The sequence below is a fragment of the Betta splendens genome, chromosome 3, assembly GCF_900634795.4.
Source record: "Betta splendens chromosome 3, fBetSpl5.4, whole genome shotgun sequence".
NCBI lineage: Eukaryota > Metazoa > Chordata > Actinopteri > Anabantiformes > Osphronemidae > Betta > Betta splendens.
The window spans coordinates 17,570,265-17,596,972 of NC_040883.2; the positions used below are offsets into that span (position 1 = coordinate 17,570,265).

Consider the following 26,708-nt stretch of genomic DNA (forward strand, 5'->3'; position numbering starts at 1 on the left):
ATAACTTTTTCTATGCAGTAAATAAACATATTTGTACCATTTAATGCTCACTAATAATGATTCCCATTTACACAACATGACTGGATGTTGTGAAGACCAAACACTAAACAAACACTAACTAAGTGAAAACTTTTTTCTGCTGCTTTCTTTTCATTTTAGTAGAAGCATTGAAATGAGATAGACACTTCACAATGACATAGAAATCCTACTGTAAACTGCCTCTTTAGAACAAGCCTTTGTTTCTGCACTGAATCTACTTTTCTGAGGATAATCTGCCTTCTGAAATTTGCTTTGATCAAAATCATGTTATTGTTATTTATTACAAGATGAAAAACTTATAATTCTTTGTCCAGTTGACATGATTGAGGTCACTGTCCTATTTTTACTTGGAAACTGGAAATAGAACAGGCCTGCACCATTTTTACTTCCAATTTGAATTACAAAATTAAGGACCTTCCATTGTTTTACCTGAGACTCACGTTTCGTACTTCATACTTATCTGTATACGTAGATGCCCATTACCTTTTTCAAAAGGTCTCACATTATGACACTATATACAAAATAATATGAAAAGAAGATTTACAAAAATGCCGTGTTCCAGTTCCAGCACAAATTTATTTAAATGACTTTAATGATAGCATTTAACATTTTTTTCAACAGCCAAATAAGTAAAATTATTCAACAATTTCAATAACTTACATCAATATTGTCAGTTTTTTAAATGATTACCACCACTGAAAGCTGCTGTTACTGCAATCCCCTGAAGCTTCAGGAATATCAAAAGAAAAGAATCCCTCTCATTGTGTTGACTGTCCTTAACAAAAACATGTAAATACCCTTAAATAAATAATAAAAGCATTGTTTTTCAAGCACACACATGCATATGTATAAGAGATTAACAACAAAGAAGCAGGGACTGATTCTTTTTGCCTTTGAAGCTTGGAATTTCAAATTACATTACCAGATTTTCCCTAATTAAATGAACGATGGCGCATTTAAGAGTATGGAGGAGGCCTGATGGGACCCAGTCATGCGTTTTCACCTTTACCATCTGCTGGACTGCCACAGACGAAGGAGCGAGCGTGAGACAGTCTAGTAGCTGGCCAGCAGAGGGAACTATCAACGTGTACACGAAGTGCTTATCGACTGTGAGAAAACACCAAGCAGCTTCCCTTTCCCCGTGTTAAAAACATGTTTATACATTCCTCGGAGATTCACAGAAGTAAAATCACACGGGTCAGAAAAAGAGTGCTTCTCTTTATTAATCTTTCCATCCTTTAAACTGCACAGCTCTGCATGTGTGAAAGATGAATCCACCAATTTCCACCCGCTGGTTGGTATCACTAGGGATAAAGCTAACGGTCAGGGATTTGTTTGGACTGATAAATGTGAACAGTGGCTCATAATCCACCAAAATCACTCTGTTTATTCTGTACTGTGAGCACAGGCAAGACTTACAGGTAAAATGGGAAACTTGGAGCACCATGCTGCCAGTGTTATCCAAGCCAGGGCCTCTGAAACACCCCCTCCGGTGCAGCAGCACTTCTGCTCCCTTTCTCTAAAATGGCCTACCTTCTCCAAGCCCCTCCCATGACAGGGGCCATATGCCCAGGGGCCTCTGTTTTGTTCTTCCTATAGAGACCCAGCAGCCATTGTCTCCCTGTGACTCCGGGGTCAACCGAACTCGCCTCACCCGACCACAGGCCATTCAGCTGTGAAGCTTCACATAGGACAAAAAAAATAATTTCAAAAGAGCAAGGATCACTTCAAGAGAGGGGGTGGGAAGACGCATGCACACGGACAACGACCACGCTCTGCAGCGTTACACACCCATGTTTTTGATCACTCCAGTGATGTAGAAGTAGTTGGAAGTGATCAAAAACTGTTTGGGGGCTCAGATGCAACTGTATATTTAGGATAATAGGCTTATTACTATTAAAAATATTAAGAGGTTGCCAAGGAGACACTGGTCTATTACATGAGTTAATTCTGGAAAGCAGTAATGAAAGGATTTTTTTTTCTATTAAATCTGTCACGTGTTGTAACTACATCTCTTGCCAAAGGGGAACTGTACTTTGCTGCAGGATAAGGCCGTCTATGTGCAGCATATGTGTCGTTCAAGGTCTGAAAGAACAATAGAACACTAAGGGAAAAACAGATTAACAATTCACTTCAGGCTGTTTCTTTTAGGTTGTTTTTGGCAAGTTGTGTAAAAATCTTTTGTTTTTTCTGTTATTGAGGGTGTTTGTGTGCATGTGTGAAATCAGTTTTAATTTTAGTTTTTTCGTTTGCTCACATGTCCTTGCTTTCAGAGACAACAGTGTCCCTGGTGGAGGGGAAGAAGATCACAGGAGCTGACAGGTTGAAAATGTGCAGCATGATGTGGCTGAAGGAGCATGAAACATGTTCACTCATGGATGCTGTCGGTGCACAGCGCCACAAGACAGCCCGTGAGACAACTACATGCATGTGTGTGTGTGTTCAAATGCATCCTGCGCTTGAAGGCTTGTGATCAGATGTGACGCATGTGCCGACACACGAAGCACATCTGGAGCCATCACTACGCTGGCGTTCTCCTTCTAAAACCAGTGTTAGTACAGTGAAAGCTCATCCTTCAAACTATAGGAAGCTGGGTTTTGACTTTTTAAGGGGGGCCGTCATCCAATTAAGACATGATGAAAACTCATCATGGTGATGTTAACTGCAGAATGACAATCACTGTCCCAAGAGCACCATTAGAAGTGTAATGAAGAGACACGCTCCTCTGGGCAGCACCTAATTTTATGCCCACAACCTGCGAAAAATTATTCAAACAGGCTTTTTTGAAAAGCAGTTTCAGGTCGACTAAAGCTGATACGATTAACGAAAACAAGAAACATGCAAAAAGTGGAGCTGCCGTCACTCATTCCCGCTTTAAGTCATCACACGCTCGGTGCATAGTCACATGCTTAGTAATTTGGTGACCACAAGGAAGCTGTGATTTATTAGCGTTTATTCTAATTCAGACCATCATTTTGTCCTCAAGTTGCTTTGTGTTTCTGCTTTTGCTCCTTTGATCACTGGAGACTGAGAAGTGACACATTCAGTTTCTGCAACTTTCACACCTTCGACAGGTGACAAAACTCTTTCAGCATTGACTTATTTAATTACAAAGGTTTATAGTCCAATACATTACATAGAAACTATTTTAAAAATGACTGCAGATGACTCGATTAAGATCAAACTAATATCCAGCCTCTTTTTTCACCTTTTAGAAAGAGCAAGTGTGGAATAAACTAAATATTAATTTCACTGAACAGTGTTTTAAAATAGATTCACACAAGCTACAAATAAAAATCAATATATACGTATACTTTCAATTAACTGAGTGACTTTAACTGATGAAATAAAATAAAATACACATTTGCTGTACATGTGAAGCAGAAAGAAAACACACACAATGACACACTGGCATCTTCAGACTTCCAAACATCACACACAGCTACTGGATTATGTCAGTGTCGATGATTTGATTGTCTCTTTATAAAGAAAAGAAAATAGTTCAGTAGCTTGTTGTGCACGTCTTCACACACACTACAACCTACACAGTCATGAAGGTATAAACTGACGGTTATAATCACCAGCGTATTGGCTACAGTCCAGCATCAGAGCAGCGGGCCTTAGACCTTGTAGTAGATGTTGGTGGGGGTCTGTGGCGATATTTCCTGGACGATGTACACGGGGGGCCCGTAATCGCTGCTCACACGCTCGTAGTGGCGACAGATCATGCTTTCAGACGCCCGCAGAGGAAAGACCACGTCGCTGCGGTCGGAACCGTTGTTGTCGCTGCTGATGCTGTCCCGCTTTGGCACATTCAAGGTGTTAAGTGGCACGGAGGCAGACTGCTGGCTGTCTGGGAGGCGGTGGCGGCGGCGGTGGCGGCGGCGGCACCTCCAGAGCAGGGCCAGCAGAGTGATGACGAGCAGGAGGACCATCAGAGCGCCGGACACGGCCCAGATGAGCAGCGCCTGCTGGGGGCCGGCGCCGCCGCTGGGCTCCGTCTGCCCGCTCTCTGCAACACGGAGGAGCATTTAAAAGAAGCGGAGATGAAAGCGTGACAGACTCAAAGGTGCCTCTGCGCGTTAGGATCACCGGAGAATTTGACAATAAAATGACGATTTCATTTCCTTTGATATAACAGGGAGGTCAAACTATTTATTTCCTGGAGCAACAGTAAGAATTTGAGGAACTGAACCAGTGGTTTTTGTAGGTTCAGGATATTTATAGCAAAATACTCAAAACACCTATGATCATTTTCCAACAGTGTTTCATGTCAAACCTCTGCTTTGAGTGTTGGAGCATTTAAAACACCAACATGTTTATCATGAAAGCTACAGGTTACAACTGGTTTCATTTTCCTACAGCCAACGAACCCATTATCCATGCAGCTAATTCGTAATGTTCCTCATGTTTGTGGAATAAAACTCTGAGCATGCATCGCTTTTGGAACTAGACGGCACATCTGCAGCCTTACATCCCGACGTGTGGCTTTTATTTTGTATTCGTACCAGTTTTGCTTTTTATATCCTTTCCTCTCGCAGCCGTGTCCTCATCCTTGGCTTTCGTCTGCGTGGGCGGGAATCTGGTCGGAGACTCCTGCAGCGTTGAAGGTGGATCTGAGGAGCCTGGATATAAAATGTAGAAAGCAGGACCTTTGAGCAGCTGACATAAAGAAAGTCACAGCGTACGGTTATCAGTGCTTCTTCACATTTTCCCGTTCTCATTGTATGTGTGGGACGACTTACGTCGTGTCAACATGTGCCTTTAGAACTGATTGATTGTTGTGCAGTGACAGTTATTCATGCTAAAAATGGCACCACACAAAACCATTTTCAAACCCAATCAGGTTCTGTTTCATGTCAAAAGTCAAATCTACAACTGGAGCTGAATTTTTGGAAAAGTTTGGCTTATCGCAGCAATTTTAGACTATGACAAAAAACAGCATCCAGTTCCTTGTTCATTGTGACAGTTGTCAGAAAATTCCGTACAAAACACGTATGTGCCCAACCCCTGGTTTTCGTTCAACCAGTCATTAACGCATGAACGCAGTTTTCAAAATGACTGAAAATCTCAGTTAAATGTCACAGGCCCTTCCTGTGTGAATTTGCATCACAGCATCTCAAGAAGTGAGTCCTAATTGCGTGCCTGTGTGCCTCCTCCTCTGGGGGCATGTTTGTGATGATTCAGAGGACGGGGTCCTGGGGGATAAGTCCATCACTGAGCTCCTGGAGAGTCTGTGGTGGATCTGGATGCACCAAAATGCAACCTCTCGTAGGTGATTAACTGGATTTAAGGCGGTGGAATGAGGCCCAGCCGGTGGATGTATGGATGTTTTCTCCTGGAGTAACTGGAGAAGTGCAATCTGAGGTGGCTGCAGGTACTAACAACACTAGCAAGAAAGAAATGATGTGAAAAATAGAGCGAGATGTGATGTGTGGCATCTTTCATGTTCCTGGTTTATTTAAAGGCCTTGTGTTACATTTGGCAGTTGTGGTCTGCCACCAATTAGCCCGAAGGCACAAATCCTGGCAGAAACAGGACGGGACTCAGAAACGGCCGTATGGGTCTTACCCCGTCTCTGCCTCTGCTCTCTGTGTGCGAACGTATACGTTTGGGCTTGTAGATGCCATTTCTGACTTTGGGGCTTATTGGTGACAGACGCAGCACAAACAGTCTAACATTAGGTATTTAACGCTATCACTCACGTACAGTATGTTTCCCGGATAGCACATGCAAAGAGAAATGTGCATTTTCTTTTCCAAAACTAAAAGGAGACGATGGTGAATGAATAGAGCAGTTTGATCAGTCACAAGCTGATTGATGGGACTTTTAATATATAGAGATTAACATACAGCTAAATCCTAGTTATTAATGCTTCCTGTTTTCACCAGCGGTGTTTGTAAACACAGCAAGAAAATGATCAGTGAAAACACACAAAAATGCTGGTTTTCCACGTCTTGCACTCCTGAATTATTTATGGGAATAATATTTCAAGATTTAGCTTTTAAAGTTCTCAGCAACATACACAGAAACCCAGCTTTTAATTTCCCTGATATCGTGAAGCTTCGTATCAAACTGAAATACAGCATTTAGATAAACAGAAAAGCTGCAGGATGCGTTCATGTTTAAAATGTACGAATAAAAAAAAGGTAGGGTAACAATAATAATAATAATAATAATAATAATAAGGATTACAGGCGCCATGTGAGTTCAGATAATCATCTGTAAGATAATACCGACAGCCTCAAGCTGCCAGAGGCTTGAAGTGGGGTTTGGGGATAATTCATGGCTGTAATCGCGCTTGTGGAGAATGAATGGATGATTGAGATTATCTGATCTCTGAGTAATCCCAGAGAGGAGATGATCTCACAGCAGCGTAACGCAGTTGTCGCTCACTTCCATTAGCATTGTTCATGAGACCACTCTCCGTGACTTTCATTCACGCCCTGTTTAAACGCACACCCACTTACTCTGGCCGACTCTCAGCACCAGCTTCATGGACTTCGTTCGACACACGCCCCCGTCGGTGTTGTCCAGTCCTTGCACAGCACCTGTAGAGGTGGCTGACGGACAGAAGAGTTGATATTAGACGCAATCATGATAATCAAAAGGTCATTAAGAAATGCACACTGCATCATGATCTACACCTCAGGGTAAAACAGCAGGTATGGGCTGAAGTAAGAAGCCACAACCCCACATGAACCCATCATTTTTCTCTTCAGCCAACTAACTCAGTGATACTGGTAACAACTGAATTTTCTTATCACACAGGACAAAGAAAAGCCCATTCAAACGTATGAGCCAGAAGATGTTGGAGTTCTTCCACACATCAGTTATTTATCAAATAAGTTCTTAGTGTATTCCATTCACTGAGCTAGAACATCTTCATGAACACAATGTTCAGGTTTTGGAGGAGCTTCTTGGCTCAACTATGCACATTTGTGCTGCTGGAGGACGCTACTGCAGGATGCACAGTGATGTTGTGTGTTTTCAACCAGAGCTAAAGGAGCCTCAGTGGTACTAACAAAAAACACAGTCGGGTTCAACAGCAGCCAACACGAAGAAACCATGAATGAGGCCAGATTCCCTGCGAGGCTCTCTGGCTTTGTACCTAATAAACTGCCACCTGAGTAGACTCCCCGAGTTGAATGAATGTCTTGATGCAATATACATGCAATGTGTAGGCGGAGGAGAAAATACATAAGCAAAAACATTTCAGCAGGCAGCCTTTTTAAAAATAACCAGCACAGCAATAACGCAAATACATTGAGTAAAAAGAACGCATACACACACACACACACACCAAGAACTCTCATTCACCCCTGTCGCTCCAACACACACACACAGACTTGTTAGCAGCATTTAGGTCAGATAACAACATCTCACAGGCTACAAGCTACGTTGCCATGAAAGCTCCCATCAAATCTGCCTGATGCTGTAAAAGCCTTGTGTGATTTGGGGCATGTAAGCCCTTGGAATCACACTAGGCTGCCAGGGCGAAGTGTGCTGTCAGAGCGTGGCGCGCTGGATGAGGCTACATGGTCGGACTTGCTCTCTATCTCATGCATCGCTTGTCGCTAAGATGCTGGTTCAAGCGACGGCGGCCCAGTAACGAGGTCACATTTTTTGATTCTCACGCGAACTGACAAAGTGAGAGAGTGGTGAATGATGGCTTCCCCCTCCTTTGGGGGGCGCGTTGTGTAGTTGCTAGCGCTAATTGAAATGTTGCTCCACCTGTGGGAAGCTGCAGCTCGTGCCACGTCTGCTCGAATGCTTTATAAGATGTTACACATGTTACAGCACACGCGCGTGCGGGGGGGGGGGGGCAGGTGCTGCGCTCGGCACTAACTCACAGGTGATGTAATAGTCCCTCCCCTTGAGAAACTCCAGGCCCCACAGGTTGGGGCTGAACTCCTGAAACTTGAACGTGAATTTGACGTCGCGGTGAGGCTTGTCACAGTTCAGCAGAGGCGTGTCCGTCTTGTCCAGCGCACAGCTCTCCATCTGACTCCGCGACACAAGGTACACTCTGTAGAACTCCTCCTTTTCCCCCAGGGAGGCGTCCGCCCGAGGACACACGATGTCCATCTTGTCCCCGATCTGCGGATACAGCACCAGACCCTGACCTGGAGTGAATCTGCGTGATGGAGACGGTGGATATTTAATTGCTTGGAATGACACAAAAGGCACATTGTTCATTTAAAGATTCAGGATGTGTATTGTGAACAGTACTACTAAAATATATTTATTTTTCCATCTAGTTTCAAAAGTACAAGAATTGCAAATCAAAAAACACAACAGTTAAGTGTAAAATGAGATTTAGTAAAAAAAATAGATTCAACCTTGTGAAGCATGTGCTGCTTCCAGATGCAACGTTTTGACATTTTAATAAAATAAAATCCTATCAATCTAATTATACAGCGTTATTTTCACCTACTCAATTCAAACCATGTGGTAATAAAGCCTAAATTAGCAAAGACGTGCAGACTGTTGACTGGAGACGCAATATTCCCAGTTCCGTTTATTAATCTCTCTAAGCAGGCAAACGATTCTACGATATGATTAATCGAAGTGTTTGAAATGCGCGTAAAGGCTCCGTCGGTGACTTCATTCGTTCCACCGCACAGACCAGCGGCGGTCGAAAGTTGCGTCCGTTCGGCCTGAAACGGATGTATCCGCTTACTTTGCATTGGAGCTACTCCAGTGGATGGACTCCAGAGTGACGGCACGACACGAGCACACGATGGCCAGCAGCGTCACGGCGCCGCAGCTCCACGCGCTTCTCCCCATCACACGAACGAGACGCGGCGGCACCGTATCATAAAACCGCAGGAAAACAAGTTAGAAGCGCGTCCCTCCGCATGTCTCCGGCCGCTCCGCGTGCGCACACAGGACGCGTTCCCGAGCGAGAGCCCATCAAGTTGCGAATCTTGCCCCTCCAGTTGCATGAACGTTTCCACATTGTGCGTAATTGGCTGGAAACGCGTTCGTGTGGCATGAGCTAAAGGACGGAGGTTTTGTGGAGTATTTAGTCATCAGCTGACTGACCGACCCGCCCATATACACACGCACATGCGTGGGGAGGCGAGGGAGGTGGGGGGCCGCTTGGCACAGTTTTCGCCTCTCATGTAAATTTCTCTACATTAACATACCGAGAATGCATTAATATTAATAAAACGCTTTATTTATTTAATGCAAACGGAAAAAGTTAGTTCTACCCTCTGAAAACCTTTATGACACGAATTAGCACGTCTAACTTTTTTTATTATATGCTTTTATTTTGATAACTTGTTTTTATATTTTTTTCTGGGAGGTATTCCTGTCGGTATGTACAATTCCCGTCCATTCCTTACCGAATAATTTATCATATCATGTTTTATTTACACATGAATATTTTACCTTCCCCGTTAAATTATTTTCTCCTCACCCAGATTAAGGGTCTCTGGACTATGAGCTTATAAATATGACATGATAAAAATAAAGCTGATTTGACTTGACTGATAGCTTGAAGAGGAAAGAGTGATTGGATCATAGCAGTAGTTTTGTGTATGTGCTCAACTCATGCTTCTGGTTTAAATCAATCATTATTTACCATCAGTTATCAGCTCTAACTAGATCACGTTTCTATGGATGGATGGACAGTACAGATCTGACTCATGATGCGTTTTTCCCTTCTCTTGGGGGAAATACTGATGGTGAGAGATAAAATGACAAGTAGTTGTGACTCAGTGATCACCTTACATGAACCTGTAGGTTCTTACATGAACCTGTAGGTTCATGTAAGGTGATGAAGTGGGTTGACATCATCATCTCCTGTGTGAGGTCCTTGAATGAAAACACATTTGAGAAATGATCGCATAGTTTTCATCGCCGTATGGATCCATACTGTAATCCTCTCAATTTTCAGGAAATCGGAACTAATGACGAAGTGGTTTAAAAGATTACACGGGCTTCTGTTACAAGACTAAAGCCTCAGAAAATGACGGCCTGGACCGCATAGAAATGTCAGCGTTCCTGTCTGGAGCAAGCCGGGTTTAATGTGTTCAAAGTGCTTTTCATATTCATAATTCATTTTAAAGCTCGGGTTTTGTTGACACAGACTACACACAGAGTGCAGATGCAGACTTTTTTTCCTCTCTGAATGCAAAGTTAAAGTGTTACTTGTGGATTTGCTGAAATAAACTTTCCAAAACACAAACCTTTCATGTTTAGGATTGGATTTATTTAGGTTCACACAGCACATACACAGTGCATACATACAAACTGCCCATGTTCAGCCCGAGGTGCCTGTTGTGTTCCTGCCAGCCTCAAACCAAAACGTAATAGCTGCTGTCGCCAGCTGCTGCACTTTCAGGCCACCTGAACAATCTAGTGTTGTCTTCATCACTATTGAAAATAGTGATGCTGAAGGTTAGACATCCGCTTTGTACTTATCTTACAATGAATACTGTGGCTCATGGTTTCCTAAAACCACAAAGGAACAGTTAATGTGTTCCTTTGCCAGAAAGGGTGACATGTGAAGAACACAGACTAATTGATAGAGAACTAATTCATTAATATAAAGCACAAAACAGAAATGCATCCTAGGACTTTCATTAGTGTATATGACTTTAACGCCAGGCACCAGTTTGCTTTTCTGGGTGGATGGAAGCAGGTGTCGTGTCCCCAGGATCAGGACACAACTTTTGTCCTCCGCTGAATCCTCTGCCCTGCAGCTGGTTTAAATATAGGCTGGACTCTGCACACAGCTAGCTCACTGCGTATGTCTGGGCGATCGGTGCTCCCAGGTTTATGGACCGGCCCTGCACATTCGCTAAAACACTGGAACGCGTGCATCATCTCAGTGGAAACATAAAGAACAGGTCCATTCAGCTGAAATAATAGAAAGGACGGTGCTGCCTCTTAGTTCTTGGCAGTGCTTTTGTGCCCAGTCAGTCCCTTTGGCTCCAGTTGGTCCTTCGGCGAGAGCTCCCAAAGTGAAGCTAATGCTAACATGTTAGGTGTCTGGTATAGAATCACCCCTATCACGATTAGCATTAACCTCATTCTGGGACAGGACTCGTGGGTTCTGTGTGGCTGGTTCTTACCTCACCGGCTGCTGAAGGTCTCCTGTAGGGGGACACACACACTGATTAGTGGCTGGTGGCACACGTGGTTTCCACAGTGGAACTGAAGTCATTCATTCATAAGTACTGAACACATTATCTAACACCTGGATAATAAATAAGTAATAATGAGTTGATCCACGACAACAAAAATCTTGTCCCTGAGAGGAATTTGGGTTTGAAAATTTCCATTTAAATGAAATGTAGAGATCAATAAGTCGTCATCTGGGGCATTTTCTGGTGGCCATTCTCCTGTAATCACATCTGGATCACCTTTCTGAGGGTTGGAACCGTGTTCGTGAGCCTCTGCGTTAACGTCAGTGGTAAAAGTTTCCAAGTACGGAGTCCAGAGCTGATTTAAATCCACTGACTTTTAAAGACTATCAGCCACGTACCGGATTCGTTATCTCTCTCCTCACATTACGAGCAATAACAGGATGCAACAGGTGCTGTGATATCTCGAGTCTGGCTCAGACCCAAGATACAAATCTATGTTCACATGTCGTCAGGAAGTGGGTCTGTGTGTAATAGTAGTTAGGCTGTTACTGACCTGTCTCCACACTGACGGCGCTTCCTCTTTCAGTAACTGGTGCCACTCTCCTTCTGTGCTCAGACTCTCTCCTTTTCGGTCTTCACTCCACCCCTCTGTATTCGCCTCTGTCCCTTTGAGCAGTAAACCAGAATGTGGGCTTATGTGTCTTTTATACACTTGTGTGAGTCATGTAAAATCCCCCTCGTAGCCGTGTGCGTATTAAACAGAAAAAGAAAATCACGCAACAAGCTTGCAGTAAAGTGCAAGTTGTCTTATATGTAAATGCTGCCTACGGAGAGAAGACATATTCATTTCTTTAAAGATGATATTTACGGTTACAGCAGCTGTGATAGTGACGATGGAGGCCGACTGTCAGCTGATTTAGTTCTACAATGAGCGTTGGGTTAAGGATGTGTCAGGTCATTAAAATGGATGCAGTGCACGGCGGAGTTTGAGGTTTGACGAGTGAAGCCTGAATCCCCTGCTCTTCTTCAGTAGATGTTTTAGCATAGGACTCAGAGCTTTGACTAACTTTAAGAACAATGCTAGATTTTAAAGTGACACACTGAAAGAACTTCAAACGAATAAGAAACGACGTGATTCATCCAGTTGAACAAGAAAGGGAAAGTTTAGTTTTCTCCTTGTGAAACTAGAGGAATCACAAAATGTCAAAATTCATTTTATCAACTGTCCTTCAACAGCATCTTTAGCTGCGTTTAGCTTCGCGTTTGCTAACGCTTACGGGCAAACATTTGCATATCAGCTTGAAGCTCAAAACGGTGGTTGACGGAAACCTCTTCATTTACGCGGTGTTTGGGCGAATTCAAACATTGACCCAGTGTTAGAACCAGCAAAGGTGATTTAAGGCGTCGCCAACTCGACTAAAGGTTCAACATGACTGTATGCACCTCAGCTTTTACGACAAAACAGTGCACCTTAAAAAGCAAAAGTATCAGCCTTGTGGTGGCGCTACAGGATCGACGAAGGCAGGAGGATCCATCATCAGGGAACCATGAATCTTTTGCACAGGAGGAATGAAAAATCATGGAAGCACAAGTCATTCCAGGTCGTTACTGTGCTTAGGTCTAAAGAGACCAGTCGCTCTAGCAGTTGGTGAAGGATGTCAATAAAAGCCAACAATTATAACCCGCATAATGTAAACAAAGGAACAAAAGCAGACAGCGTGCAAATATATTACATTTATTTTGTCTTTATTTCACATGTTACTCAAAATAGTGTCATATTTACACTTTCACTAACAGAAAAATGAAGACTATTTCTTATCAAGCCACCTGTGAACCTGAGCACACTATGACTGTGCAGTCATGAAATGAATGGGATTACGGTTTGTCGGTTATGGGAGTGTCCTCAGTGGGGATTTCAAGAGAGACCCTTTTCCACCAAATGACTGCTCCTGCAAACTATCCCCACTGAACGTCTTATGTGCCAACTACACTTACGGGCCGCTGTTTGCTTGTGGTAACCAGAGCAACCGAGTCATATTGCTCCATTTCTGAGAAGACAAGGTGCCTCCCCATCCCTTCTCACCACCGACCCCCCCCCCCCCCCCCCCCCCCCTTTATCTCCGGCACTGTCTGGCTGCACGTTTTGACCTCACGCAAACCTCCTCACATCTCGCTCGTTGTCCTGTACCATCACATTCCTGCGCGCGTGTCGACGAAAAAGTACGTTAGCAGCAACAGGGTGATGATGTTGTCACTGAAGGGAATTGTTGAAAGCACATGAGGAGGTGGGGGAAAAAGCAAAGTTTGACAGGGACCCCCCCACGTACTGGAAATTCACAATATGTAATATGCCAGCTGAGGATAGTTCATACCGGATCCTTTTGTTGTGTATCCTCTCATAAATCACTTTTTGAAGGAAGCCACATAATGGGTTTCCCTTTAAAAAAATAAAAAGATGGTATGTTTCACTCTCTCCTGTGTCGTGTTGAAATGTCCGAGAGTCTGACTGACTCAGAGACTGACATCACATTCAGATTAGGGGGAAAAAAACGTTACTAATGTTCTTTCGAACTTCGGCTGAATTGTAAAACACATTTTTATAAACCTGTAGCGTCGCTATCGCCTCAACTCATCTCACCTACTTCCGATTCCTTTCTGAAACACCTAAGAGCAACATGATTGTGTTGTATTTACGTCTAGTCGAAGGAGGCAAAGGCTGCTTTCTTTTTCTGTACGTCTACAGCGCAGAGCTGTGCTTCAGCGTTTCCACGTGGGCCGGGCTTCACACGCTTCCTGTCATATGTGGGATATGCATGAAAAGCCCGACAGACGTACAGTTGATGTGATCTCGTAACGTTTTCTGGGCTCCACGGCGTCTGTCTGAGAGACACATGTGGCACCACAGAGAAAATGTCAAGAAACACATAGGATAGATTTTACTGAGATTAAAAGCAGCTCGTGTTTAACTGCATGTAAAACAACAGAGTTCTGGATCAACTCTTTAGGGCAACGAGCAACAAAGACTTTTCTCATCCTCTTCTTTCATCATGACATACACTTGGATTCCCCCTATCAAAAACCCTGCCATCTAAAATTAGTGCATTTAAAGGAAGTGTGGGTGAGCTGAGGTAGAAAAGATCTGTGTTAGTTAAGATTCAATTCCACAAACTACTTTTAATACACGCACAACTCTGAGGTTTATTGATTACTGAAACTGATCATCCACATAAATTCCTTGAAAATGTCACTTTAATACCAATTAAGTACATTGTCATTTACACAGCTATTTATATAAATATATAAATATAGAAAGTACACTTAACTTCATTCTGCAAATTTCTCATGTCCTGTACTGTTTTTCCTAAATAGGCCTTAATGTTCTGGCTTAACATTTAACTTACACTTTTATACATTCTCTGGAAGTACATTTGCAATATAACCTCAAAAAAGTCAGAAAATATAATTTAATTTAAGAACCTTAGGGGCTTTGCATCATTTGGTAAGAGGGAAGAACCTTTAATAAACTGGAAATGAGGAAATGACAAGTTCCTCTAAGGTTGTGCTTTCAGCCTAAAGCCTTTATTATCAGTTGCAGAACATATGTATTTATTGGTTCATTTTAGAATAATGATCACATCTGTACTCATTGTTGTAAACTATGAGATGACGATGAGGGCTGGAGAAAATTATAGCTTTCTTTAACAAAAAAATGTGATAATAGAATATTTTCTACACAAAATCTGCTTGGCCAACGATACAGGATTTTAATGAGCTTATGTATAAAGATTCATATTTTTAACTTGAATTGGAGTCCACTTTTGTAAAGACATGACATATAATGTATAGTCAGTGTTTAGAAGATTGTGTAAGTGAAATTCTCAAAAATGAAGATTATTGAAGTCTTATCTGATTCAGCTAATTATCATTCAAACCATATTCTAAGAATCAACAAAAGGACAGAGTTAAGTTGGAAAAACATGTGCTCATTCATGAGTTTAAATGTTGTTGTTGTTGTAACCCAAGTGTAACCAAAGAGTAAATGTTCCCCTGTTAACATGTGAATGTGAAGAGATTGGTTCATGTTGAGTGAAACAAATTAAACAAAAAAATGAGTAGTAGCAACATCAGTGTGTGTGTAAACCTTCATTCATTCAGTCTGGCTTCTCCCTCACACACATTAAATTGTAATTGCTCCATATTAGCAGCATACAACTATAACTATATTTAACTAACTGAGTCATTAATAGTTGTAGTCTGAAATAATCGTATTTCATTTATTGTACTCACTATGCTACAAATCAGTCTTATAGTATCTGCTCGTCTATGTGTTACTTTAACAGTGTGCTGTGTTTTACCGTAATGTAAACAGTATTTGTAAAGTACACATTTCGGCAGTAATTGAACACCACTGAAGTGTGACGTGTGAAAACAAAATCCCCTGCGATCACTGAGGCATCCTGCTATTGACTCTTGACAAAGGTTCTTTAATGTTCAGGTATTCAGAATCATCTTCCAGTCGTGTCAACAACACTGCAGCCTTAAAACAATATTTAAGTGGTGGGAGCCGCATGAGGAAATCACTAATTAGATCTTGGGTCTGAGAGCAGCTCTGCCATCTGCTGGACGAGGTCGGCTACTGCAGCGTAATTCTCAGGTTGAGAACAGATGTTTTCAATTTCAATTTCAAACAACAACAACAAATGACTCACTTAGAGACGTCTTAGAGACAGTCATGCGGCCCCTCCAGGTGCTTGAATCAGCTCGTCTCTACAATTTTAAGGTTGCGGTCATCACCCTTGAACTGATGAACTGATTTCAGTCAGTTCCCATACATTAGTTTTGTTGTCGCACTCAGGCTGTTTTGTGATGACCTTCTGTGGCTTATCCTCCACTGCTTATCACCTTTTGGACAAATGCCAAGTTAGAAAACTTCCCAATGACTGTGGTTGTGTGCACTGAACCAAAAAGAAAGATAAACAGAATCTATACTTAAACTCAAACATAATTTAATGAATATTTGTACTATAATACTTGTGCCAACGCCTTTAAATAAAGTGAACTGATGATGACAACAGGCTGTTCAGTGGCTCGACCTCTTTTTTTTAATGGGACAGTCAGAAGATCTAGACTCTAATGCTTCCAGCTAATGTTTTAAATCTCAACAAAGGAGTATTTTGACACAGCAAAGATCTTTACCAGACATTAACAGGAAGATCGATCTAGCCAAACCATCGCATGCAGAGGTTTAAACCACAGCCATGTGCAAACTGCTGTGTCAAAACAGGTAGAATTTCAGCAAAACAGTTGTCTGTCAGCGGTTTTGCCCGACAAAATGTGTCACACAAATAAAGATCATGTAACATACAGCATATAGTAACATGAGTTATAGCACTTGATCCAGTGCAGTTGTTTAACGATGAAGGTGGATTCACATTCAAAGGTTCAGAAGCAACATATTTGCTCATGAAGGTAAAAAATCAAAAACTGAAATCCCACAACGGATTTATACATTTCTTACATTTCCTAAATAAACAAAACCTCCTGTCCTAATATTAATAAACATATTAATATATTATATATGAATTCATCATCAACCAGCAATCTGATTTAATCAATTATTTTGTGGTCCTCACCTACATTTATTGCTGGTTTCACATGTCCTGATACAGTCCTCACTGGTTGAACTTTGGACCAGCACAGGCTGACGCTTCCAGTGACGCTTGACTAAGGGAATCCACTCTTATGACTCTAGAAACCGATCACGGCCGCCTTAATAATCCATTCACTGAACCATTCATCTAACCACTTTTTTTATCATCAAGCTCATTGTTATACACAGAGACCCACAACCATTCACACTCACACCTAAATCTAAATCACATGCAGTGATCAATGTAGTAATGAACTAAATTACAGGAACAAACCAACAAAGTGACTCACAAAAACAAAATCACTGGAAAGCAGGACAACAGATCAGAGCAAACGCACAAATTAAAATCAGTGCACATGTAGGTGAAACTTACTATATAATGAATGAAATAAAATACAGGGTGATAGAAAACAGAAGACAAACTGACCAGCAGACTTGAATTGAAAGAGAGAACCAAACTGACAGTTAGACCTTAAATGAGCAGGTGTAGCTGATGATTGTCAAAAGCAGGAAGTGATGTGATGATGGAAGTGGCCGAGGTGAGTAACAGAAACAAACAAAAGCACCTCTGTCAGTAACCAAGAGAAAACTCACCCAGACACGAGGACACACACAGAAAGACGTACACAAAATAAGCCAATGATGTGATTATTACACTGAGAACACACATGCGGTTAGTTAAAAAATTGATAAAATGATTGTGGATACTCCTTCACAGTGTGAAGCGCTGTGATGTGAGAGACAGCCGCTACCCTGGATGCACAATGTGACCACATGGCTCCTCTGCACAATATGCGATTATAGCTCTTCGTGACTAAAACTGCTGAGACCTCAACTTCTGCAATTCTAGATTAGTGAGAGACTAAAGTCAGTACAACAAAAGCAGTGCATTACAGCGTTAAACGTTCATAGTATTTTTTCCGGGGTGGAAAACCACAGAGTTTCATACTGATAATGACATATGTCACACATAAAGTTGACAAGAAAAAATTAAAAACTTTATTTCCCATTTCCCTTTTCAGAATCTGTTTCATCAAGGCAAATATGGGTAAAAATCATTTAACAATAAACAAGCAGAGGAATAATGACTATTGTGCATACTGATTAAGCTGCTCACTGAGAAAACATTCTTTATTCGTGGGAACCGGTTAGAGATACACATGAACTTATCAAGATTGAAACTAATGTTTCTGATGTTTGGAGATAGGCTTGTTGGAGCGAGAATGTTTTGCAATCACACACACAGGAAGGAGAGAGGGAGAGACTGCTCTTAAAGCAGTCAGCAGGTCACACCTTCACTCTATCTGCTGCTGGTTCTCCCACACACGCAAGGCAAATAAAGCAGGTAAGAAGCACATTCTTTAAATTACAGTCATGTGAAGCGGGCTTTACAGCGGAGTTTGCAAACTCCAGGTCCCTAAACGCCTCGTTTGATTTAGATGTGTTATCTAGATTGTGTTGTTTTTGTTTTAATTCTCGGCGCATCAGCTGCTGATAGTAATGGTAACAGTTTAGCGCGGGTTAGCCCAGTGAGGCGTGTGTCAGGAGTGTGTGTGGGTTCTCATTCCAGCAGCACACCCCAACAGGCCCGGTCTAGATGTGCTCCAGCACCGAGCCTCAGGGCAGCGGTGGATGCAGGAGGAGGAAAAAAGAAATTCCTTTCTCTTTAATCATTTGCCCCAATGACATCCCACATACGCAACCTGTTCTGTGCGAGAGAGGGCGAGAACATTTGCCTGCATGGTCACTTTTAAGGGACTCAACTCACTGCAATAACCTATTAAATACATGTGAGTGGCTAATAATTGGATCTTCTCAGCTTCAAGGTAAGAATTGACTGATAGTTTTAGCATAGTTCTCAAGAAAGAGAAAGTAATAATAAAAAGTGTCTGTGGAGTAGAACTAGGATTGCAACATTACACGCGCGTTCTTGCATAGTGTGCATCTTTACATTGTTGAAACACGAAGCACTTCTCAGCAGTGGAGCACAATTAGGAACCAGGAAGGAAGTCTGTGGCGACACGTTTGTAAATGATGTGGACATATACTTGCTCAGAAAACATACAATGTTGTGTGTGCAAGGACTGATCTTTTTAAATATCAAGTGAACAATTGCCACAAATGTCTTTGCACCCATGACATTACCATTCTCATCAACTGCGTTTCAGCTCACATAATGGCTCTTATGAATGGAACCGTCCCTCCAGCTGGTTCCAACAGCTCCAGCAGCTGGCAGGACGACGCAATCAGAGGAGTGGAAATAACAGTCACTCTGCTTGTTTTCCTGGTAAGATCCCTCCACTACCTGAAAGGATACTATCACAGAGCCTTTTTCTGGGGTACTGCATGTTTGGAGCCAACACCCGGCTGCTTTGTCTGCTCCCGTCAGGTGGGCATACCTCTGAACGGCCTGGTGATCTGGGCCCTGGGGTGGCGTCGTCAGCGTCACCTGGTGCGCAGGGGGAGCAACGAGGAGACCCGCGCTGCCAGCAGCTTCCGTATCTACGTCCTCAACCTGGCCGTGGCCGACCTGGTGCTGGTGATGCGTACTCCCCTCATGCTGGGCTTCCTCGTCCACAAGCACAGCTGGCCCTTTGGCCTCGTCTTCTGCAAGCTCATCATGTTCCTGCGAGGTCTGGGCTTGTACGCCTCGGCTTTCCTCCTGTGCGCTGTGGCTCTGGAGCGGTGCTTGTGCCTCCTGAGGCCCGTGTGGGCCGGACTGCGACGGCCCACCTGGGCCGTTCCTCTGGCCTGTGGCATCCTGTGGCTGGTAGCTACCGTTCTCTCTGCCCCGTACTTCCACACCGCGATCCTGAAAGACGTTCAAGGGAAGTTACATTGCTACGAGAGTGGGGACTTTGACATGGGACTGTTTGTCACAGAAACGACGGCAGGCTTCATCTTTCCACTGCTGATGTTTCTGGGAAGTAACCTGGCTGTTCTGGTTAGTATCCAGCAAGTGGCGCCCCCAACGCCCACCTCCTCTACCCCATCAAGCGCCCGCAAGATGGTCAGGATGTATCATGTGCTATTTTTCACCATGCTCATCTTCCTCACCTGCTGGGTGCCGTACTTTGTCTGTAGATTCCTGCGGGCTTTGTATGTAGGGAAATCGCAACAAAAGAACCTGTACAACAGAGTAATATTTGCCACATACATCTCTCTGTACTTCGTGTACATCAAAAGTGCTCTCAACCCTATACTGTATGTGTTTGCGGCGCGAGGCCTCGGCCGTGCTATTAGAGCTTCACTTGTCTCCACAATCGAACGACTTTTCAATGATGACTCCACAGAGTCCATACGAAGGAAGTCGCTTAAAAACTCTCAGAGGTAGTTGAGAGATTTCAATTGTTAGCATTCACTTTTGATATGTTAATATGTATTATACAATAGCCATCTTCGAATGTAACATGTTTTGACGTTTGTTTGTTTTTTTCAAGTTACCGTTTAAGTACAGGTTCAGAATGCAACTTGCATTTTAGGGCCCAGTCTATGTATTGAGGTGCTGAGTGATTTGACCCACACTGACTGCAGTTGTGATGCTTAGTAAGAATAGACCCGTGTTGACATGGCCAGACTGTCTCCTGTCAGTATTTTAGAAAAGCCTGACCTCTACATTAAAGTCAATCAGCTACAATTGTCCAGCAGCAGCTAAGAGTGTGTGGTCTTATCTAATCAAATCAGATGACTCAGTGCCCCAGACTTGCTGCTACTGTTGTGGCCTGGTAGAGGCTACCCAGTATATAAATGAATCATTTTGTGGTTTTTGGACAATGCTGCGCTTTCTGCTTGAACATGAACAGTAGTTTCAAGTTTATACTTGTCAATGCCAGTTTTCAGAGCACAGTAACCATGGTAACAGTGTTCATATGTCCAGTCAGTGTGGTTCATGCTGCCAATACCATAGATTTAAGTCACTGTTGTAAAATAATTGTAATTATTGCAGAACTAAACATTTATTTTCTTTATTTTAGATATTTACATTCTTTACACATGCGTTTCCTTTTATTTTGTACTTGTCAGGACTCAGGATCTTTTTTCACAACTACAATAGCTGGTATAGTATATTATTATGGAGTTCAAGTGAAAAGGACAAAGTTGGATATTTTCTTTTGTCCATAAATGTATCTACAGTGCAAATGTCTTGTTTTCAACTGAATGCTGTCAAATCTATTTTACCCACCTTCTCATTTTGAACACCTGTGCAATAATTGCAGCCTATGTTTTTAATGTTACTACTTTCAGAAATAGTAGAAGTCTCTGCATATCCTATTTTCTGCTGATCTTTGATTACATGAGTTTGTGTTGTTTCAGTAACATTAGTATTAAAATAGCATTTCTACACTGGTGATTAAAGCAATGTGTGACACTTTTTCAACTTCTTTACTCTGCAGGACTCCATAAGTTCTCCTTTTGTTTTTACAACTCCGCACTTTGTGAAGGCAAATTTGTTGCCTGATCAAAGCAGTGCAGTTTCCTGGATGCATCCTGGATGGCTTCCTACTGCTGTGAGGTTACCCCATGTGTATATGCGGTGACCTCAAAGTCACTGTCTGGGGTCATCTGTCTTAGCCGAGCCTGCAGAAGACAAAAACATTAGTTTTACAGTAGTTGATAAGATGCACCCTTAAAACAGAGTGCCACATTCTTTTCTGCTTGCACAAGTTTCATATTTCTTCACATTTGTAATGTGAAGAAATATCTGCTGTTTCATCACATGCTTAGATAATGTGTAAGTGTCCAGTTACATGGAACACAGCTTGCAAAAAAATTTAAGAAAATAAATGTATTTTAAAATGTAACCAGCAATAATGCAATATAAACAGTTTCCACTGATACATCATATAGTGAAGAGTGTTTTGACTGATTCTCACCTTTTTTCCTATTTGTAAAGGAAGAGGAGGAAGCTTGAGAGTTGCTTGTTCAGATATCTGCAAGATCTGCGTAGACAAGAACAGAAAAACAAGTTAGAATTTTACATTGCTATTTCCCTCTCGAAGATATACTCAAACCGCCACAGGCAGATACAGCACGTGCTTTGCACTTCCCATCAAGGGTGTAAAACTAACTATTGTTATTGGCTAAAAATACTCCCTGGGCAGAATATTTCTCAACAACTTACCTTTTCTGTCAGAGCCCACAGAACAGCCACATTTCAGCCGTGTGTCACCACAATATTGCACGACATCAACTAGACAGGTCCAGACACACTTCTCAAAACACCTGATATTTGTGTGGAAACACAACCTACCACTTGCCTTTCTGTGTCATCTTGGTCCTCATGTCTACAGTGCGTCTATTCAATGGAGTTCTGTCTCGAAACTTTCGTTAACATTTCTTCTGTTAAAGAGTTCAGCTGTCACATAGTGCTGCTCAAGTGGGATTTGTTAGGTGAACCATGCACTTCACATACTACAGGTTTTACTGTGTTTTATAAAGATTTAAACCTAAAAGTTTAACCCTAAAATAATATTAATTTGTTGTAATTTAGGGCTATGTAAGTAAATTATGGCAACGACATGTCTTTCTTGTTGGGTCACAGATTTTATGTTTACGGTGTACGGTATGTAGTCCACATAATGTAATAGTATCTCTCCACTATTCCCTGACACATCACCTTTCCACATGTCTTTGTCTGGGCTTGGAAATATTGCACCCTTTTTAACAAGATATTAACACTTAGGGCTGCAGACAGTCAACAGCATAGATAGATAAAGAAATGGCTTATTTTGACAAAATAAAATTCAGAATACACACATGCAGCCAAGCAATAATGCAAACCTTAATAGAAAAATAGCTTTTGCAATAACAGAGATCCAAAATCTAATCTTCAATTTCAGCTTTGGTGAGAATTGTTGCTTATCTCCAACACAAAAGTGGGAAATATAGACAGGAGGATAAAAAGAAGTGGTAAGATCAGGGGTTATTGCATACTGATGAGGTAATCATAAACAGACAGTGTCCTGTAGTCACAATGGCCACAAATTGTAAATGTGGAGGTTTGTTGTCATGTTCCATGTGTAAAATCCCTTGTTGCAGTCCACTAAAATAAACTACTTCAAGAACTGTAGCTGCTTTACTACTTTCATCTGTGATTTGTACATTTCAGATTAGTGTCAATTCAACTGTGTAGCAGCAGTCTCTGGTTGACAATTCACACCTTAGTCACACTAGTAATTAGAGAAATCTAGTAACCATTTTTTTGCTTTTCTATACTCATAAGATCCTATAATAACTAATACAGGCTTTCGTAACACTGCATTAAAGATCTTATGACATCTGCTCCAGGCTGTAGTGCAACAAAGGAAATCAACGTATTTTGAAAGCAAAGAGCACAATGACATTTTGTAAATATTATATTTTAAGTTTCGACCTCTTTAGCTTTTTCCTCTTCCTCCTCCACTTGGTCTCTCAGCACGCTGCATGTGTTCTGTAAAGTGTTAAGCCGCTCCTCTGCACTTTCAATGGCACTGACCACTGCTTTTATATTTTCCTGTAAAAAGAAACAACACAACAAAGCTTCATAGAACAGCCACAGACATTATTCACCAACATGACAAATGCACTGATTTAATTACATAGTGTAAGTGTATAATGTGTACAGTCAAGCTTATTGTAGGAATGCCACTGATCCTTTTTTGGCTTTCTCACCCATCATACTCCTACTTTTTCTCACCTCCAGGGTGCTCAAAGATTTCTTTCCAACCACTGACTTCTTGGTTTCCTCCCGGTGCTGGTGAGAGGAACATGCCAGATCTTTTTGTTTTCGTAGTGGTACTTTAAGCTCTGCACAATGGGCAAGAAACCTAAACGGGTGTTAGAAATGCATCAGCTACATTTATACTTATCTCTAAATGCACATATTTTTTATGATGCAGAATTAATCAAACTGAAAGTATCAATGTCAAATTGCTTTAACCTTGAAACCTTAAATCATTACATTATATGCTCATACGCCACTTCTTATGAATGCAAAGAGTGAAACAAAAAACTGTATACTATTTCAATTAAGAATGGGTAGCGAACATTTCAATTAATTGAAAACTAAGGTTTTATTTACAGACAACCTGCATGCAAAAGTACATCCGTAGGTTTTAATTACTTGATTTCCTTATTACTTCTCACCTTTTTTTCATTATGTTCAGATGTTCTTGGCTTTCTTTCTTCTCTGTCCGCTTCAAAGCCAGAGTTGCTCTGAGAACAGAACATGGAAAAAAAACGTGTCTTTTATTTTATTTCTATTAGTCTCTATTAGTTAAAGGGAAATATGTGTTCATCATGAGGAAATTACACAATTTCCAGATTTCTTGTGAAATTAACTTTTGTAACAAGTACTGTACAAATGAGCCATTCTTCTAATAGTAATGATTTGTTTGGGCAATTTCAAATGTACGGACATGTGAAACTCACAGCACTGACAAGTCCAGTATGTTCTCCAAAGCCGTGACTGTGGACCTCGGTATGAGAGTCCAGTTTTCCTGAGCTTTCATTTTCTTTGGCGCTGAAGTCAGGCCTTCCGCTAATCAAGGAAGAAAGAAACAACAGACATTTAAAAACAGTACATGACCAAAGTGCTTTCTGGTCCATAATTAAGTGAGATGATCGCACCTTTCCTCTTGCGTGCTGGTTTTGGATTGGTTTGCTTTACCTCTTTGGAGACACCGACATCGTGGTCCTAAAGACGTAATTAACACGTAACTCGGAGTCTGTCAGAACACTCCAGATAAGTCATCTCATTCTGTTGACCACATCTTACCTGATCCACTGTTGCGTGTTCTGTCGCTTTGGCGGTATCTGTCTTCTTTTTCTTGCTTTTCAATGTAGGTGCTTTTGATGGCTCCCGATTCGAACCGCGCACAGGCTTCATAGCGAGCGAAACCGTTGCTTCGCTATTAGTAAAGTCGAGGCTATGTCTCTGGTGATATTAGCAAAGTTAGCGTAACGTTAGCTCGGGTTAAACCCAACACCGGGCAAAATGAACCTCTGAATAAAAAAGTGAGAGTAGACGTTGTTATGTTAGTTACGCATATGACCATATAAAAGAAATGACACGCACTTCTTCGAGTTTAATCGTAGCCTCACATCTCTTGAACACTGAAGTCGTGAGCGGTCGCAGCGTTAGAGTTGAATGTTTTCGCGCTGCCGTTTTCGAACACTTCCGCCCACAGTGCGCATGCGTGGAGGAGAAACCACGCATGCCAACGCAGAGTGAGAAGGTAAACGTTTATAACAAAAAGTCAAAGAATTCCTCTGATTACGGTTTAATATAGTAAATAATAGCTACTCTTGTGGAAATGACGATACTGACCATGTATTTTTCTTGTGTGATGCACTTCAAGGATCCGGGTTTAATCGACCCAAAGTCAAGTCAAAGTCAAAAAACATATGAAACAATGACCAATTATATATTATTGACCAATTGTATAAAATGTATATCCGTTGTTTTGTGTCTCAATTTATTTTTTATGTAATTATTACCTTTCCCTTTATTATTATGTTTAATCTGTTCCCTCTCAAATGTCTATTTTTGAGTTCTGAATTGAAACAGCCATGTTTTGTAATGACATCCTGTCAATAAAGCACACACCCAAGGACCCTGAAACAGTGGAGGAGGAGCCTGGAGTAGCTGAGAGTTCATATTGACTTCACATTAGGAGTCCATGGTTTACAGGTGGAAGGGAAAGACAATTGGCCTTTATGGAGTCAAATTAGGGTCAGATTGGATTTGTGCATGCATGTGTAAAGTGATCTGTGTGTGCGTAACCAGATTTTTAGTTGTAGATTTACATGCTTACACTTATAATTTGTGGCGTTAAAACTATGCACAAATCGTGGCTAAATTTACAAGTAAAGTAACGTGACCTTAATTTGCCTCCACGCTCTGATTGGCTAATGAACAAGGAAGTTGTTGCAGTCCTCCAGGCTGCCAGGGCCTAGGTAAACTGCGGTGCAGGTTTCAGCTGACGGTTGAAAGTGAATGCTGCGAACTAAATAAACGGTCATGATTTCTTAGACCAAGCTTTCTCCCTGTGTCTTTGGTATCGGTGACATCTTGAGAGATTTTCCAGCAACACTGGGTGTCTGTCTCCTTGTAGATGGTGTTGATCAGCAGGAAGCACCAAGATCCTGCACTGAAATCCAAGCCTGTTTAACAACTGTATTACATAACAGGCTGTTTAAAAGCATTGTTAAAGTAAATGTGCTCTTCTAAAGCAAACATGTTTATTGTGGTCTGAAAAACGATCAGTTTTACCAAGTCGGTAACTCTGAAAGGTAGCGTTACTAGAACATACCCAACTTAACTCCAGCTGCATCATAACATAGCATGCGCACGCACAGATCGGTTTACTCATTCACAAATTGACTCTATAACTCCAGCCATCTTGCAGCAGACTGAAAAAGCCACCTGAATTGGTGATGAAACGTTTCTACTATATAATAAGTCTATTTGACATGATTCAACCTTCAGACAACCTCACCTGGATTACTGAGAATCTCCGACATTTAAGACCAAATTTATGCTCATGCTTTAGAAAAAAACTAAAAAATAAGTACCACTAATGTCAAGGCATGCATGACAAGGTCCCTGTGAGATATAAAATAGGGCATAAAACAGCAAAAACATTTAGGGAAAAATTGTTTGTTAAGAATTGTTTGTTAAGAATAACATGTTTATACATACACTCATATGCATATATCATATATATATCATATGTATATATATATATATCATATATCATATGTCAACAAACATGTATTTGAGCTACAGTGTGTTTATTTTATTTTTTTCTGTTCATGTTAAAATTCAAATTATGGTTGTAACAATGACCATTATAATTTTTGGCATCTCAAAATCGGCAATCACGTTGTAGAATGAAAGAACATTAAAAATGTATTTCCATATCGTGTTATTGTTT

At 41.5% G+C, this 26,708-nt stretch overlaps 3 protein-coding genes across 6 annotated transcripts; 1 reads left to right on the plus strand and 2 right to left on the minus strand.

Annotated features, from left to right (window-relative positions):
- Positions 1 to 609: 609 nt before the first annotated feature.
- Positions 610 to 9,094, minus strand: LOC114852752 (ephrin-B2a-like). The gene is made up of 5 exons (XM_029145374.3): positions 8,723 to 9,094; positions 7,893 to 8,176; positions 6,510 to 6,602; positions 4,548 to 4,664; positions 610 to 4,051 (listed from the first exon to the last, which is right to left on the minus strand). Exons 1-5 carry the CDS (start codon positions 8,827 to 8,829, stop codon positions 3,660 to 3,662), a joined length of 993 nt encoding a protein of 330 aa, XP_029001207.1. The 5' UTR covers positions 8,830 to 9,094; the 3' UTR covers positions 610 to 3,659.
- An 8,799-nt stretch (positions 9,095 to 17,893) lies between these two features.
- On the plus strand, positions 17,894 to 21,634 carry LOC114852626 (C3a anaphylatoxin chemotactic receptor). 4 transcript variants are annotated; one of them, XM_029145148.3, is made up of 3 exons: positions 17,894 to 18,617; positions 18,960 to 19,078; positions 19,181 to 21,634. In XM_029145148.3, the coding sequence occupies exons 1-3, from the start codon at positions 18,389 to 18,391 to the stop codon at positions 20,123 to 20,125; spliced, it is 1,293 nt and encodes a 430-aa protein (XP_029000981.1). In that variant the 5' UTR covers positions 17,894 to 18,388; the 3' UTR covers positions 20,126 to 21,634. The 4 variants fall into 4 exon arrangements, with proteins under 4 accessions (XP_029000981.1, XP_029000982.1, XP_040926047.1 ...); XM_029145149.3 differs by having other exon boundaries at positions 17,894 to 18,136; XM_041070113.2 differs by having other exon boundaries at positions 18,960 to 21,634.
- cenpq (centromere protein Q) lies at positions 21,159 to 25,008 on the minus strand. The gene is made up of 9 exons (XM_029145150.3): positions 24,848 to 25,008; positions 24,548 to 24,706; positions 24,400 to 24,466; positions 24,202 to 24,310; positions 23,917 to 23,985; positions 23,468 to 23,597; positions 23,165 to 23,284; positions 21,666 to 21,731; positions 21,159 to 21,369 (listed from the first exon to the last, which is right to left on the minus strand). Exons 1-9 carry the CDS (start codon positions 24,986 to 24,988, stop codon positions 21,292 to 21,294), a joined length of 939 nt encoding a protein of 312 aa, XP_029000983.1. The 5' UTR covers positions 24,989 to 25,008; the 3' UTR covers positions 21,159 to 21,291.
- Between the last annotated feature and the right edge of the window lie 1,700 nt (positions 25,009 to 26,708).

What these genes read in the sequence shown, in the direction of transcription:
- LOC114852752 (XM_029145374.3), bottom strand. Translation starts at nt 8,829, where the DNA reads ATGGGGAGAAGCGCGTGGAGCTGCGGCGCCGTGACGCTGCTGGCCATC. An exon ending in TGGAGTAGCTCCAATGCAAA is followed by an intron (nt 8,177 to 8,722) that starts GTAAGCGGATAC and finishes TCCATCACGCAG; the next exon opens with ATTCACTCCAGGTCAGGGTC. An exon ending in GAGGGACTATTACATCACCT is followed by an intron (nt 6,603 to 7,892) that starts GTGAGTTAGTGC and finishes TCTGTCCGTCAG; the next exon opens with CCACCTCTACAGGTGCTGTG.
- cenpq (XM_029145150.3), bottom strand. Translation starts at nt 24,988, where the DNA reads ATGCGTGGTTTCTCCTCCACGCATGCGCACTGTGGGCGGAAGTGTTCG. An exon ending in AACACGCAACAGTGGATCAG is followed by an intron (nt 24,467 to 24,547) that starts GTAAGATGTGGT and finishes TTACGTCTTTAG; the next exon opens with GACCACGATGTCGGTGTCTC. An exon ending in CTGAACATAATGAAAAAAAG is followed by an intron (nt 23,598 to 23,916) that starts GTGAGAAGTAAT and finishes ACACCCGTTTAG; the next exon opens with GTTTCTTGCCCATTGTGCAG.
- LOC114852626 (XM_041070113.2), top strand. Translation starts at nt 18,389, where the DNA reads ATGTGCTCCAGCACCGAGCCTCAGGGCAGCGGTGGATGCAGGAGGAGG. An exon ending in TGGATCTTCTCAGCTTCAAG is followed by an intron (nt 18,618 to 18,959) that starts GTAAGAATTGAC and finishes ACTGCGTTTCAG; the next exon opens with CTCACATAATGGCTCTTATG.